Source organism: Gouania willdenowi, chromosome 11, assembly GCF_900634775.1.
Source record: "Gouania willdenowi chromosome 11, fGouWil2.1, whole genome shotgun sequence".
Taxonomy (NCBI): domain Eukaryota; kingdom Metazoa; phylum Chordata; class Actinopteri; order Blenniiformes; family Gobiesocidae; genus Gouania; species Gouania willdenowi.
Window position 1 is genome coordinate 3,580,180 of NC_041054.1, and position 13,233 is coordinate 3,593,412.

At 34.8% G+C, this 13,233-nt stretch overlaps 1 protein-coding gene across 1 annotated transcript; it reads right to left on the reverse strand.

Moving 5' to 3' along the window:
- Positions 1 to 722: 722 nt before the first annotated feature.
- Positions 723 to 7,771, reverse strand: LOC114472402 (major histocompatibility complex class I-related gene protein-like). Its single transcript, XM_028461650.1, has 8 exons — positions 7,637 to 7,771; positions 5,977 to 6,237; positions 5,060 to 5,338; positions 3,736 to 4,053; positions 3,559 to 3,651; positions 3,427 to 3,444; positions 1,531 to 1,571; positions 723 to 1,355 (listed from the first exon to the last, which is right to left on the reverse strand). Exons 1-8 carry the CDS (start codon positions 7,686 to 7,688, stop codon positions 1,308 to 1,310), a joined length of 1,110 nt encoding a protein of 369 aa, XP_028317451.1. The 5' UTR covers positions 7,689 to 7,771; the 3' UTR covers positions 723 to 1,307.
- Positions 7,772 to 13,233: the final 5,462 nt, after the last annotated feature.

Here is a 13,233-nt window from a genome sequence, read left to right on the forward strand (position 1 = left end):
TTGAGATGTTTGCTTTGTTCTGTTTTATTGTGGCATCTTATGTGTGTTGAGTTGAATATTCTCCCATATCAGAAATACATAGATGAGGTTACACAACTTATAGAACTGCTGATTAAAGTGAATAAAGAATATTATTTTTTTCTATTAACTTATAACCAAAAAAAAACAAGGTGGTTGGGAATAACAACTATTGAAAATAATGCTTTTCTACATTTGAAATGTAATTTTTTTGTATTTTGTTGCAGCAATTTACTGTCCTTTAGTCCAGTGGTTCCCAAATTCAAATTTATTCATAAAGCACAAATTGCAACAATAGTCATCTCAAAATGTACAATTATTAAGAAGAAAAAAGCCAATAAATCCTCGTAAACATAAATCAGCTACAGTGGAGAGAACAAAACTTTCTGTAAGAAACCTATTGTTTATACTGTATGTACTGTATATATTTTTCCAAACAAAAACACAAGTACACCTTAAAACCGACCAATCAAATAAAACAACACATCTGATTTAAAATGAAAATAATTATCTCATTCAATAGACAGATCAATAAGTTATTTCTCATCTAAAAAATCATATCTTTTAATGAATTTTTGCTACATTTTTCCCCTTTCTGACACTTCTCTCAGTTTAAAAACCTTTTCTCCACATTTTTCTCACTTTGAAGACATTTTTGGCACTTTTAAACCATTTCCTTCTAATGTTGCATATGTTGACCCATTATTGTCACTTTTAACCTCTATTCACCATATTTCATGCATATTTTTGCCAATTTAACCACATTCATGATTTGTCATTCCTATTTGCCAGTTAAAACTAATTCTTACTTTTTAAATTACATTGCCCCTCCCCCTCGCCCCATGATATGAATTATCAGCTGAATTGATAAAGATAAAATTATATAATTCTGACACAGCGTCTTTACTTAAACCAGGGGTGTTTAACTCATTTTAGTTCAGGGGCCAAATATAGAGCAGTTTGATCTCAAGAGGGCCACAGATTTTATGTTGGAAAATCAGTAATTTCAACATTATTGTGTCTTAGTTTACACTTCTACGTACACATAAAATACGTAAGAAACCAACAATATCCAATCAATAAGTGATAGTTATCAGTCCCAACACATGATTAAAAAGCATTGAATGTGATTAAAAATCCAAAGAAAGAAGTGATCCATGAGACAGGACAGAGCTTTGGAAACACCAACATCCTGAAGTGAGTGAACACAACATCTGGAGGATCAACATCTGCACTTGTGACAGGTTGGACTTGAAGTCAAGTACAAAGTGATGTTTGTTGTGGTGCGTTCAGGAGCTGGGTGGTGTTATCATCCCTCTCTGCTCCTCACTGGTCCCCTGAAGGAGCAAACAGAGAGACACATTATTACACAGCTTTATTATCACATCAATCAGCTTTCTGATCATAAAACATCAATGTCATGTTTAGAACCACACTAACACCTCAGCTCCATCTAAAATCTGGGTTGGAAGACATCATGTGATCACTTTGTCCATTTGATGATGTACTCACAGTTCTCATCTCTGACGCTGAGGAAGACGAAGTGTCAGAGGCTGAAAAACACATCAAATCTAAGTTTAAAGTCAGTTGGACATTTACACATATCAGCCACAACATTATGAGCAGCTGCAGGAAAGGAGACCTTTTTCTGCTCCTGAAACAGCTCTGGCCCTTTAAGACAAGGGTGTCAAACTCATTTTAGTTCAGGGGCCAAATACGGAGCAGTCTGATCTCAAGAGGGCCACAGATTTTATGTTGGAAATGAATAATTTCAACATTATTGTGTCCTAGTTTACACTTGTACTTATACAAAAAATACATTATATATAAGAAACAGACAATATCCAAACATTAAGTGATAGATATCAGTCCCAACAGGGTCCTCACTTTAAATTTCATAGATTTGTGACCAATTTCTATCAAATTAAGGAAAGTGTTATGTAATAATTTAAATTAAAAGATTTTGTCAGAATTTTCTAACACTTTAACATTAAAAATGACTGTCATCATGTGATATAAGCAATAGAAAAACTATTCCCTGTAAATATTGAGTTTCATTTACACAATGATTGATGTTTTCTCTGTCATTTTTATTTTCTCCTGTGGGCCAAACTAGATGCTCCAAAGTGCCAGATTTGGCCCCCGGACCATGAGTTTGACACACGTGCTTAAAGATCACCTGATATATGAGCCATTATTGACTACATGAAACAGCTGGAAATTCATCTGTCTGTCAACCTGAAATCTATCAATACCTAAGAAGTTTATACGTGTCCAAATATCATTAAAGGCTTTATAGTGCCTTTATTAGTTTATATTCTCACTGTAATCCTCAGATGTCATGATGTGATCCAGGTTTAAAGAGGACTTCAGAATGAAAAGTCAACACTTCTAAAAAACAAAACATAAAAAAGCTCCAAATCCTGACATTTCTCCACTTTTCCTGTTTCTAACACATCAAACTTTGATTTAAAATTATTAAACTTATTCTGCAAGATAACAGGAAATCAATCCCTTTAAGTTCATGTTGTGTTCTTTTTGAATAATATATTAATGTTTCTTTTATTCAGACAACTTTCTTTCAGAAAATTGACTTTGGTCTACTGAAAAGTTCTGAATGCTAACTGCCAGTCTTCCTCAGAGGCGTCTGCTGAGACCGTGCTACTAGAGACCATCGGACGATAAGGGGTGTGGCCAGCCTGAGAAAACTGCCAAGTTGGCCACGCCCATAAGGAACTTATTTGGACACATTAAAGCAATCAGCACAAGCCTCTGAGGAAGACTGGCAGTTGGCAGCCGAAACCTGTCAGGAGATCAAAGTAAATTTCCTGAAAAAAAAACAGTTAACAGAATAAAATCCTCGTCTTGCTGTGAACTTTGTCCCAGTTTTTCACTTCCCCTAAAGTAACGTTTAGTAAAACACATTTTTATGATCATTGCAGTAACTCAAGAGTTCCATGTTTTAAAAGACAAAGTCATGACAAACACATAAATATCAAACACATGCACTTCAGATGTTTATTCAGACCTTTATGATTAAAAATACTAAAAAACACATGTTAACAAACTCTGATTATGTTTAAAGTTACATTGATTTAAAAAGATGAATTTGTACTTTCATATTTTATTAACAGCAAAGTTTAAAAAGCAAAAGATAAAAACTGGTTTATTAAACCATTGTTTTTATCATCTAAGAGTGATGAGCATCTCCACCCATCATGTCCATCTAGTGGACAAGAGGAAATACTGATTCTTTTCAACACTGAACATATTATAGGAAATGAATCAGTAAAGTTCACTTCAGATGGAAACAAAAGACCAAAGGATTCATAAAAAAATCATTCATATTTACATTAAAAGTCAATCATAAACACACAGAGTAAACATGTAAATATCAGAAGGACTCACTGTTCGTACGTTTGAACCCTGAATGAAACAAAAAAGAGAAAAAGGAAAATTATTGATTAGAATGAGAAGAAAGTTTAAATAAATTGAGATAAAAGTGTTTTAAGATCCATAAAAACAGTTTTCATTTATTACCTGCAGAGCGTTTCCTCCACAGGAAGAATCCAGCGATGGACAACAGCAGAAGAAGAAGAAGAAGACCTCCAACAACAGCACCAGCAACAACACCTAAACAACAACAACAACAACAACAACAGTGTGATGCTGCTTTGTGTGAGTCAGCTCTGAGTGTGAAGTCAGTGAGTCTCTCACCTCCATCAGACTTTCTCCAGTTGCTTAAAATCACACTTTTGTCCAGAGTGACTGTGAGATCTTCCTCCACACCTTTAAGCTGAAACACACAGTCGTACCTGCTCCAGTCTTCAGCTCTGATCAGAGAAATGTTCAGGTCAACGCTCATCTGGAAGCTCCCATCATGGTTGGGGAGCATCTCTCCGTGGTCCACGCCCTCAAACACCTCCTCCTGGTCTTTCCTCCAGAACATCACAGCATAGCGGGGGTAGAAACCTGTAGCGTGGCAGGTGACTGGAGAGGAGGGAGTCCTCTGGAGGAGCTTGATGGAGGGAAGATCTGCAGAGGAAAGAGAAGGAGCACACAGTGAGCTTTAATGATGAAGAGCAGGAGAAGGAAGGAAGGAGGAAGAGTTGATCTGAGAACATCTCAGCCTGAATGTGGTGAAGGAAAGAGTCACTGTGAGCTTTGAACAGCAGCTCATTGAAAGGATGTTCAGTGTGTTACTGCTGCTGTTTGTGCTTTACAGCAAATATCTATGGGACGCCCATTGGAAAGTTGATCATGATGAAATAAACACAAACTTTTAGCAACATTTAGCAACAAACCACATTTAAAAAACATATGAATAATTTATGTTACTTTTGACCAGATTTACAGCAATATTTGTGAAATTTGTGATATTTACTTTTCTTGTAAAAATATAATGTCAATGTTTAATCTAAATGTTAAATATTAAATCTAAATAAATATTAAATCTAAACAATAAATTTAAATGTTAAATTGAAGGCTTGAATCTAAATGTTAAATCTTCAATGCTAAATCTTAAATCTAAATGTTAAAAAAATCTTAAATGTTAAATGTTGAATCTAAATGTTAAATGTTGAATCTAAATTTTGAATATAACTCTAAATGTTAAATTTAAATCAAATTGTTTAATCTTAATGTCATATGTTAATTTTCTCTTACTTTTGACCAAATTTGCAGCAATATTTGTGAAGTTTGTGATATTTACTTTTCTCGTGAAAATATACCGTCAATGGTAAATCTAAGTATTAAATTGTAAATCTAAATGTAAAATATTAAATCTAAATGTCACGGGTGAAACCAAAAGTACCAAAATAAAAGCTCAATCAAAGGACAAACAAAGACCAGAGTTTAAAGTGAAATCAGTGAAATGTGTGAGAGAGAAAGAGAGAAATCAAAGTGTGTTGTTGTGTAGAGAGAGATACAGATACAGGTGATTTACACTCACTGTGATCACACTTTTCATTCTAACAGATAAAGACAGAGGAACATTGTTGTGTTCATGTGTCTGCAGCAAAGGAAGCTCAGGGGAGTTTACCTGTTCTCATCAGGGAGCTCCGCCCAGCGTTCACGTACTTCTTCAGCCACTCAGGACAAAGCTGAGTATGGTAGTATTTAATGTATGACAGCTCAGCTTTGTTACTGTCCCATTTGAGTTTAGTGATGAAAGCCTGTTGTCTGGCAGCGATCCATGTCTCTGACTTCAGGTCCAGAACGATGAAGTCTTCTCCATCATAACCATACTGTCTGTAACCATCAACATCTCCAGTCTCATCATCCCATTCACAGCCATACATATACTGGACAATATGAACACCTGAGAGAGACAGACAGAGAGCACATTAAAGACAAAGTGAGTCACAGACAGTCTGTCATCAACACACACACATTATTGAACATGAATCCACAAATAGATGAAGATTGTTCTAAAAATGTGTCTGATCTGATTGTAAATGTGTTTCTATTGATCATCTGTTTGATTCTTTACCAAATCCTTTCAGCACTGCAGGCCTCCATTCTGACATGGAGCCACTTTAAAGACTTTTGAAGCCTGAATGTGAACAAAGATCTAAAAGTTGGATCCAGTTTTAGGAGCAACACAAAACACAGCTGCATTACTTTATCTCACCAACAGGAGGCGCTACTACATGTGACTGTGGAAACAGAAGAGCTTCAAGTCTCTCACTGACACCTTTAAGGTCATCACATCCACAATACACAACAATGGAGAATCTAGTGACTCTGAGGGACGACAGAGGAAGTGCTGACATCAGCATTTTTCCAGCTTTGGGAATGGTTCCTGCAGCATTCACTTAGTGATGCTGTGCTTTCTATTCAGGGTTTGAAGGAGACGTTTTCAGTGTGTGTCCACACGTCTGTTTACAGCTACACAACAAGCATTAACACACACTGTCACACATCAGCATTAGAAAGAACAAGAGAACTTTAACAAACCTCCAGTTTGGTTGAAACGCTGCTTTGCAATTTCAATGTTGACTTTGAACTGTTGCTGATGATTCATTAAGTTACCAGTCTGTCTCTCCCAGAACTGTTGATCTGTTATGTCTTTCATCCAGTCCTGTTTGGGCACTGCTGTCCTGCTGTTACTGTCGTAGTGAATAATCTGAACATCATCAACATAACCAACAGCCACAAACTCTGGGAAGTTTGGTACGTCAGAGGAAGCCGTGTAGAAGTTTCTCAGAGTGTGCAGCACTGTAAGAAAAAGTCAGAGTCATTAATTCAGACGCACAACTTCATCACACACTGAACAACAACATGAACGTATCCACACAATCACACACATCACAGTGATCTCTGCTGTTACAAACACTAACTGTACCACACATTTTACTATTGTTGGACATGATTCAAAGACTAAAATAACATTATTTCATGCTTTAACTAAACACTGTGTTTTAGATGCTCAGACTATATAAATGATTTATTATTTAGTATTTCTGAATCAGGATTCTAGACATATGTTTATTTAAAACAACAAATGTTCAGAATTTAAATGTATTTTCATCAAACTCAGCAAAATGTGATTGACTTTATAAACTGTGTGTGTGACAGTTTTCTCAGGATTGTTCTGAGTCATTAACAATGTTATTGTAACAATGCAGGAAGCTGATTGGCTTCGTTTGGTGTCAATATCAAAGAGGACAGCGTCACCATAGTAACACTAAAAAGTCATAACTACTGTTTTATTTAATGGAGGAGAAAATTAATAAAATATTCTCTCGTCAAACCTTAGAGAATAAACGTTTTACCACAAACTGAATGATTTTAAGTTTTTATTCATATTTTGTTGGTACAGTTTTGTTTTTGAATATTGGAAATAAAAATATGAATAAAACTGTATTAAACTATTTTTAATTTAAATTTTCTCGTGATTTATTCATTGTTATGACTCAACAAAGATTTTAAAACCAGATGTAAGTCAAATCTATTGTATTTTTTAATGATAACTAGTTTATTATCAGTTCATGAGGTTGAATGATGTTCAGTGACGCACATCGTGTTATAGTTTGATCATGAAAATGAAAGTATTTTTTATTGAAGAGAAACTGACTCTTTAAACAACAATATTCAACAAAAAAGTTAATTCTGCTGCAAATATAAACTTTTAAAAGTTTGATTAAATGAGTTTACATATTAAAAACTAAACATTTTTTTTATGGATTCATAAAAACGTCTAAATCCATAAGTAAATGTTAAATTCTCCTTTTCCTCTAATCTTGGTATTTCTGTGTTTCGGAGTGTGCATTAAACTAAACTTTATTCTCAGTGAATGTGGTTGAATGACGTCACGAGGCGCGCACCTTTGTTGCGCAGGTTAAAAATGAAAAAGTGAAAATGAAAGTGTTCGTCACGGACTCGTTAATAAACGTGTTTGAAAGCGTTTTAATGATAAAATAATAATAAAAATAATAATAAATGATGTGAAAGTGTTGAAAGAGAGCAGATGATAGTGTTGTAGGTGTAAAGTTGTCCCAGTGTGAATAAGTGAGTCTAACTCCAGGCTGTAAAGTGACGTCAGAGAGCGTCAAACAAAGCTTTCCATTCCTCCTCACATAAAGACAGTAAAGTGTGAAAATGAATGTGGACTGACCTGCTGTCACGCCGGGTGTTCCCAGGAGAAACACAAAGATGAAGGTGTTCATGGTGGAGGTGAGCACTGACTTCTTTCCTGTGGATCAACACTGTGCGCTCCCAAAACACACAGAGGCGTCACGTGACCATCAGCCTCCTGTCCAGCCAATGGAGAGGCGTCACGTGACCATCAGCCTCCTGTTCAGCCAATGGGATTTTTTTCCTCACTGTTACTGGGTAGAAGTCACAAACTCAGGTTCTCCAGCACAGCCATTATTAAAAAACTGCTTCATTTGCTCTTGACGCTGATTGTAAAGTTGTACATGATAAAATAAACAACATTTAGCAACAAACCACGTTTAAAAAAATGTATCACTTTGGACCAGATTTACAGCAATATTTGTTAAATTTGTGATATTTATTTTTCTTCTAAAAATATAACATCAATGTTAAATCTAAATGTTAAATCTAAATGTTAAATGTAAATAATAAATGTTAGATCTTAATGTTCAATGTAAATTTAAATGTTTTATCTAAATAATAAATGTTAAATCTAAATGTTCAATGTAAATCAAAATATTAAATGTAAATCATAAATGTGAAATGTAAAAACTAAATCTAAATCCCACAAGTGAAACTAAATATTTAGCTCATATGCAAATTCACAAGTTTTTCCTCACTGTTACTGGGTAAAAGTCACACACTCAGGTTTTCCATCACAGCCATTATTTAAAAAACTGCTCCAACATGCTTGTGATCACTCTGTAAAAATAAAGTTAAATATAGTGAATAATTTATCCTTTACTTAAACTTTCTCAAATATAAATCTAGTTGAAATAAAATGCAGTATAAAATATCTAAGGTGTCACTTTATCACTAATCCTGGCTACTCTGTATCTGTAACACACTTTAATAAACATGATCAAAAGCTAATTGTAGAAAAAAAACATGTCTCTGGGGTCGCTGGACATTTGTGATATTAAAATGGGGTCACGACCCAAAAAAGGTTGAGAACTTCTGGGTTAATGTGAAGAAAAAAAGAAAGATTATCTAATAATGCAAGAATACTAGTATAGTTTCCAGGTGGAAAAAAAATGTACATAACTTACAGTAGGAGCCCAACAAGATGGTTTGTACCCAGGGCCCCAAAATGTGGTGCTACACCCCTGCTTTTAATGTGGCATACACATACATTTTTGTTTAATTATGGTTTTCTTTTTTATTAATATTTTTTTTTATTTCCTCACAGGAGTTGAAAACTAATATTTTCTGGAAAAAAATGTGTGAAATATCTATACATAAAAAATAGAATTAAAAAAATGAACTTTTTAAAATATTTTTGTTTTTTTTATTCGGCCGTACTTATAAACTGCTGTGAAGAAAGACAATTTCTTTTTTTTTTCACAAATATGTTTATTGAAATTTTCAATTTAACGACAACACAATAAAACACACAAATACAAAAAAAAACATGAAAATGAAATAAAATCCCTCCCCCACCCTAAAACCCACCCTTCACTCTATTACAACAAAGTTATTTTCTACAAATCAAAGTGTTTTACAAGGTGTAAAAAGAACAACCAAATGTCTTTAAAGTCCTCTAGTTTTCCTTTGACTAGATATGTCAGTTTCTCCAAATTACTGGACATTAGTTTAATCCACTGTTTCACCCCAGGTCTTTCTGTGTCCTTCCATTTCAAAGCTAGAACATATTTTTCCTGCACCAGGCAACAATTGACAAGTTTCCTGTTCTTTGGATTGTATTTGAAGCTGTTTGGAAAAATGTGCAGTAAACAGAGTTTTACCATCAACGGGCATTTTACACTCAATCAAATCCAAAATGGACGCAACAAATTTGCTTCCAAAAGATTTGAAGTTCCTCACACTGCCACATACAATGATAAAGTGTCTCCTTTTCTTTACCACATGTGATACAGTCATCAGGGATATTAGGGTTGAAATGATGGAGTTTCACTGGTGTGATATAGGTTCTAAACAACCACTTGTACTGTACTAATCACAATCTGGTGTTGATAGTTTGTCTTTGTGCGAGGAGTAACAGGAGTTATTCCACTCCTCTTCTGAAATGTCTGTTTCCATATCATATCTCCAGGCTTGTAAATATGAAAGACGACTTTCTTTTGAGGCTGCAATTAAAATATTGTAAAATTAGGAAAGCAAGCCCCTACTTTGATGATGGTTAACAGCTATATTCTCTATAGTGGACAATGGGGGCTGCACCGTCGACTTCAATAAATTAGTAACAAAACTCCTGACCTGAAGATACTTAAAAAAATGTTTCTTGGACAAATCATATTTGTTTGTCAACTGTTCAGAGGACATTAGAACTCCATGATTGTACAAATCCCCTATTTTACACACTCCTTTATTTATCCACATTTTAAAGCCCATATCAGCGCGTGCAGGTTTAAATGTACCATTGCCCCAAATGGGTGACAGAGTTGAAAGCTTAGACTCCTCCTTCAAAGCTACATGTGCCTGGTGCCAGATAGAAACACTATTTCTGACAATTGGGTTTTTTTGGGTTTTTTAGCAATTGTTTAGTTTCAGCTGAGTAAATATAGGATTGTAATGGCAGTTCTATTGTGTTATTTTCAATTTGTATCCAAGACAGAATATCCTTAGGGGAAAAATAAGAAGTAGCAGCACATAATTGAGCTGCCCAGTAGTACAGCTTCATGTTAGGCATTCCAAGCCCCCCTCGGTCGAAAGGTAAATACAGCAGAGAAAGGCGTAACCTGGGTCGTTTATTATTCCATATAAATTTGGTAAAGTTTTTATGTAATGTTGAGAACAAAGAGGCAGGAATATGTAGGGGAAGAGATTGAAAAAGATAAAGAAACTTTGGAAGAATGGACATTTTTATAATATTAATGTGACCTATCATGGAGATTGGCATCACATCCCATCTTTCTAATGATTCTAAAGACAATTTCAAACAAAATTCATCAGTTGGTTTATTTATTTCATGCCACAGATGTTCTAACTGTTTTGTACTGTTTATTTTCCACTTCTCTGGAATGTTCTGTACTAAGTGCTGTTTTTTTATTTTAATTTTAAAAAGTTTTCCAAAAAATCCAGAAAAACCATGAATTTAACTTTCTTAAAATTCAGATTGTACTTTGTGAACAATGCAATCATAATAATCTTTATTCATATTACACATTATGTTAGCACTCAGTGATGAAAATATTCAACAATTTTGTTGTTTAAACTCATTTATTGTTTTTATTGATTAAGTCATTTACCAAATCTATTTAAATTAGAAAAACGATGTTTCTCGTGTCAAATATTGTTATAGATTAATTAATTACAAAGTCTCTATTTAATTAGATTATTTTATAATTGAGTCTCACCTCTAGTAAAAACACTTCTATGCATCTGTTTTCAGGACTCAACATCCCACAATGCAATGCATGAAATTGTCAACCATGGAGTGTTTAGGGTGGAGATAAAAACACACTTTCAGGTTTAATTTCCACCTTTTCCTCTTTTTGTAGTAAATGATAATGGATTCATTGATCTATGAGGCGTACACTATGATTCTTTTTTTTTTTTTGGACAAATTCACCACAAACAAACAGTACTATTGTTCAATAAAATACTACAATATTGTTGATTTAATGTTTTTACTGCTGATTTTTCTGTTCTTATTGATTTTGAAGCTGTTGAATGTTTTCTGTTGAACTTGTTGATCATATAAAACATATTGAATTTCCTTGTGTATGAAATGCACGAAACAGATAAATTTACGTTGTCTTGTATTTTCTTGTAATTTATTAAAAACATTATTATTTTATGCTGTAGAGGCCATTTATCTGGCCCTTTGGATCATGCAATCCAAAGGGCCAGATTTGGCCCCCGAACCTTGAGTTTGACACACAAACTATTTTTAGAGACCAGTCTGTGTAGTGCATTATTTTAATTTGTTTTCATAAAGCTTCACAACTGAAGATATTTTATTTATTTATAAGTAGTTTTGATGAATTTATGTCATGTTTTAGTCTCAGTTTTTCTGTCTTGGTTGTTTCTAGATCCTGAATGTGATCAAGTCCTTTTAGAACCATCTGCTCTTCCTGGTTAGAAACTCTGATTCTCCCCAAAACTCCTCCCACTCTCCAACACCAAACCAACATGTAAGAAACATTCGTGGGCAGTGCCCCCCCAGCTGACCTACTGTGCCCCCCCCCAACACACACACACACACACTCTTCCCGGCCACTACAGGGGAGCTTTTTATTAATCAAAGATATCTGATTGGCTATCAATTGAATATGTTGTTACGGCAAAATTTGCGGTTGACCTCATTTGAAGACATGATTTATTGCTCTGGTTGAGTGATGGAGTCCAGGTGAAGCATTGATGATTTTATAAAAAAGGTTTATTATAAAACTAAGTAAAAAAAAGTACAAAGATGGACAAAATTAGTGACCGCCCGGGCGGACGTCCAATGATCAAGAGCCGCTCTGTCTAACAGTTTCACAGCTTAAGCTTTTATACAGATAACATAAGTTCCACCCTGAGGTAAGGAGAAGGGGGGAGTCAGCTGTTCAACAGTGGAAACATTTGAGGATGATGAAGACGTGTATATTATGAGGAAGATTGGGCGCCACTCTTATCTATCCTTGATAGTGTGTGCGTTCGTGTATATCTGCATGTGAGTTTGAGTTTTGGCAGAGACTCTGTGTTGCACTGAGTACAATACGATCTGTACTGATTAATTTAACATGATTCAGCTGTTCAAAAGTGCAAAGAGTAATGGAGTCATCGTGTATTAAAACATGACAAATTGTACACATGAACATACATTTGACGATATGATGATGAATATAAAAATTGCCATAACAGTGTCCATTCACTGCCAGCGGACGGGAGTCTGCTCCATAGATATAATATACTGTGGTGTATATTGAACGTACCCTAGAGCTGTTGTAATGTGTATATGTCTATGGCCTGCTCTGTTGATTCACGTGACGTCACTCACATTGCTAGAGCGCTAAATTCAGATGGAGGACAGGAAGCTTGAGAATCGTCCGTCTGAAATCATCAAAATGTCCATATTTTGTGTAGTTTACGGCTGCTCCAATCGTTCTAACCGAGAAAAGGAAAAGAGATTTTATAAAGTACCAAAGATTGTCATTCACAAGGGTGAGAAATGTAAAAAGCTCACAGAACAACGCCGTAAAAAGTAGATTTTAAACCTACGTCTGTGGTCGGGAGGAGCAGAGTCTGCTGATGCTGTAGCGACCACTTCATAACGTATGTTAGCTTAGCGAGCTAACTTTGTATTTGTGGCTGTGTTTATATAGCATTAGGAATCCGTGTACGCTTCATTCTTTGGTTATTCCGTTTTATAACCAAATGAAAATAATAAATAAACAGTTTGGTTATTTTTGTTTTTCAGATTCAAAACCAAAACAGAAATACAGAAAAAACAAAAAACAGATAAACAGTTTTTTTTTTAACTTGTTCTGTTTGTGTGATATTTATGGAGAAATTAGAGCGAGAACTGAAGTCTGCTGCACCTGGTTTCCCTCCCCATGTCCTGGACCAGGTCTCCTCACACAATAGGACTGTTTAGGATTTATTTCAGCA

Bases quoted from the DNA above. Each gene is read 5' to 3' on its own strand.
- LOC114472402 (XM_028461650.1), bottom strand. From the start codon at position 7,688: ATGAACACCTTCATCTTTGTGTTTCTCCTGGGAACACCCGGCGTGACA. The intron at 4,054-5,059 runs GTAAACTCCCCT...TTTCCTCTGCAG, and splicing joins GAGCTCCCTGATGAGAACAG to ATCTTCCCTCCATCAAGCTC. The intron at 3,652-3,735 runs GTGAGAGACTCA...GTTGTTGTTTAG, and splicing joins CTGGAGAAAGTCTGATGGAG to GTGTTGTTGCTGGTGCTGTT.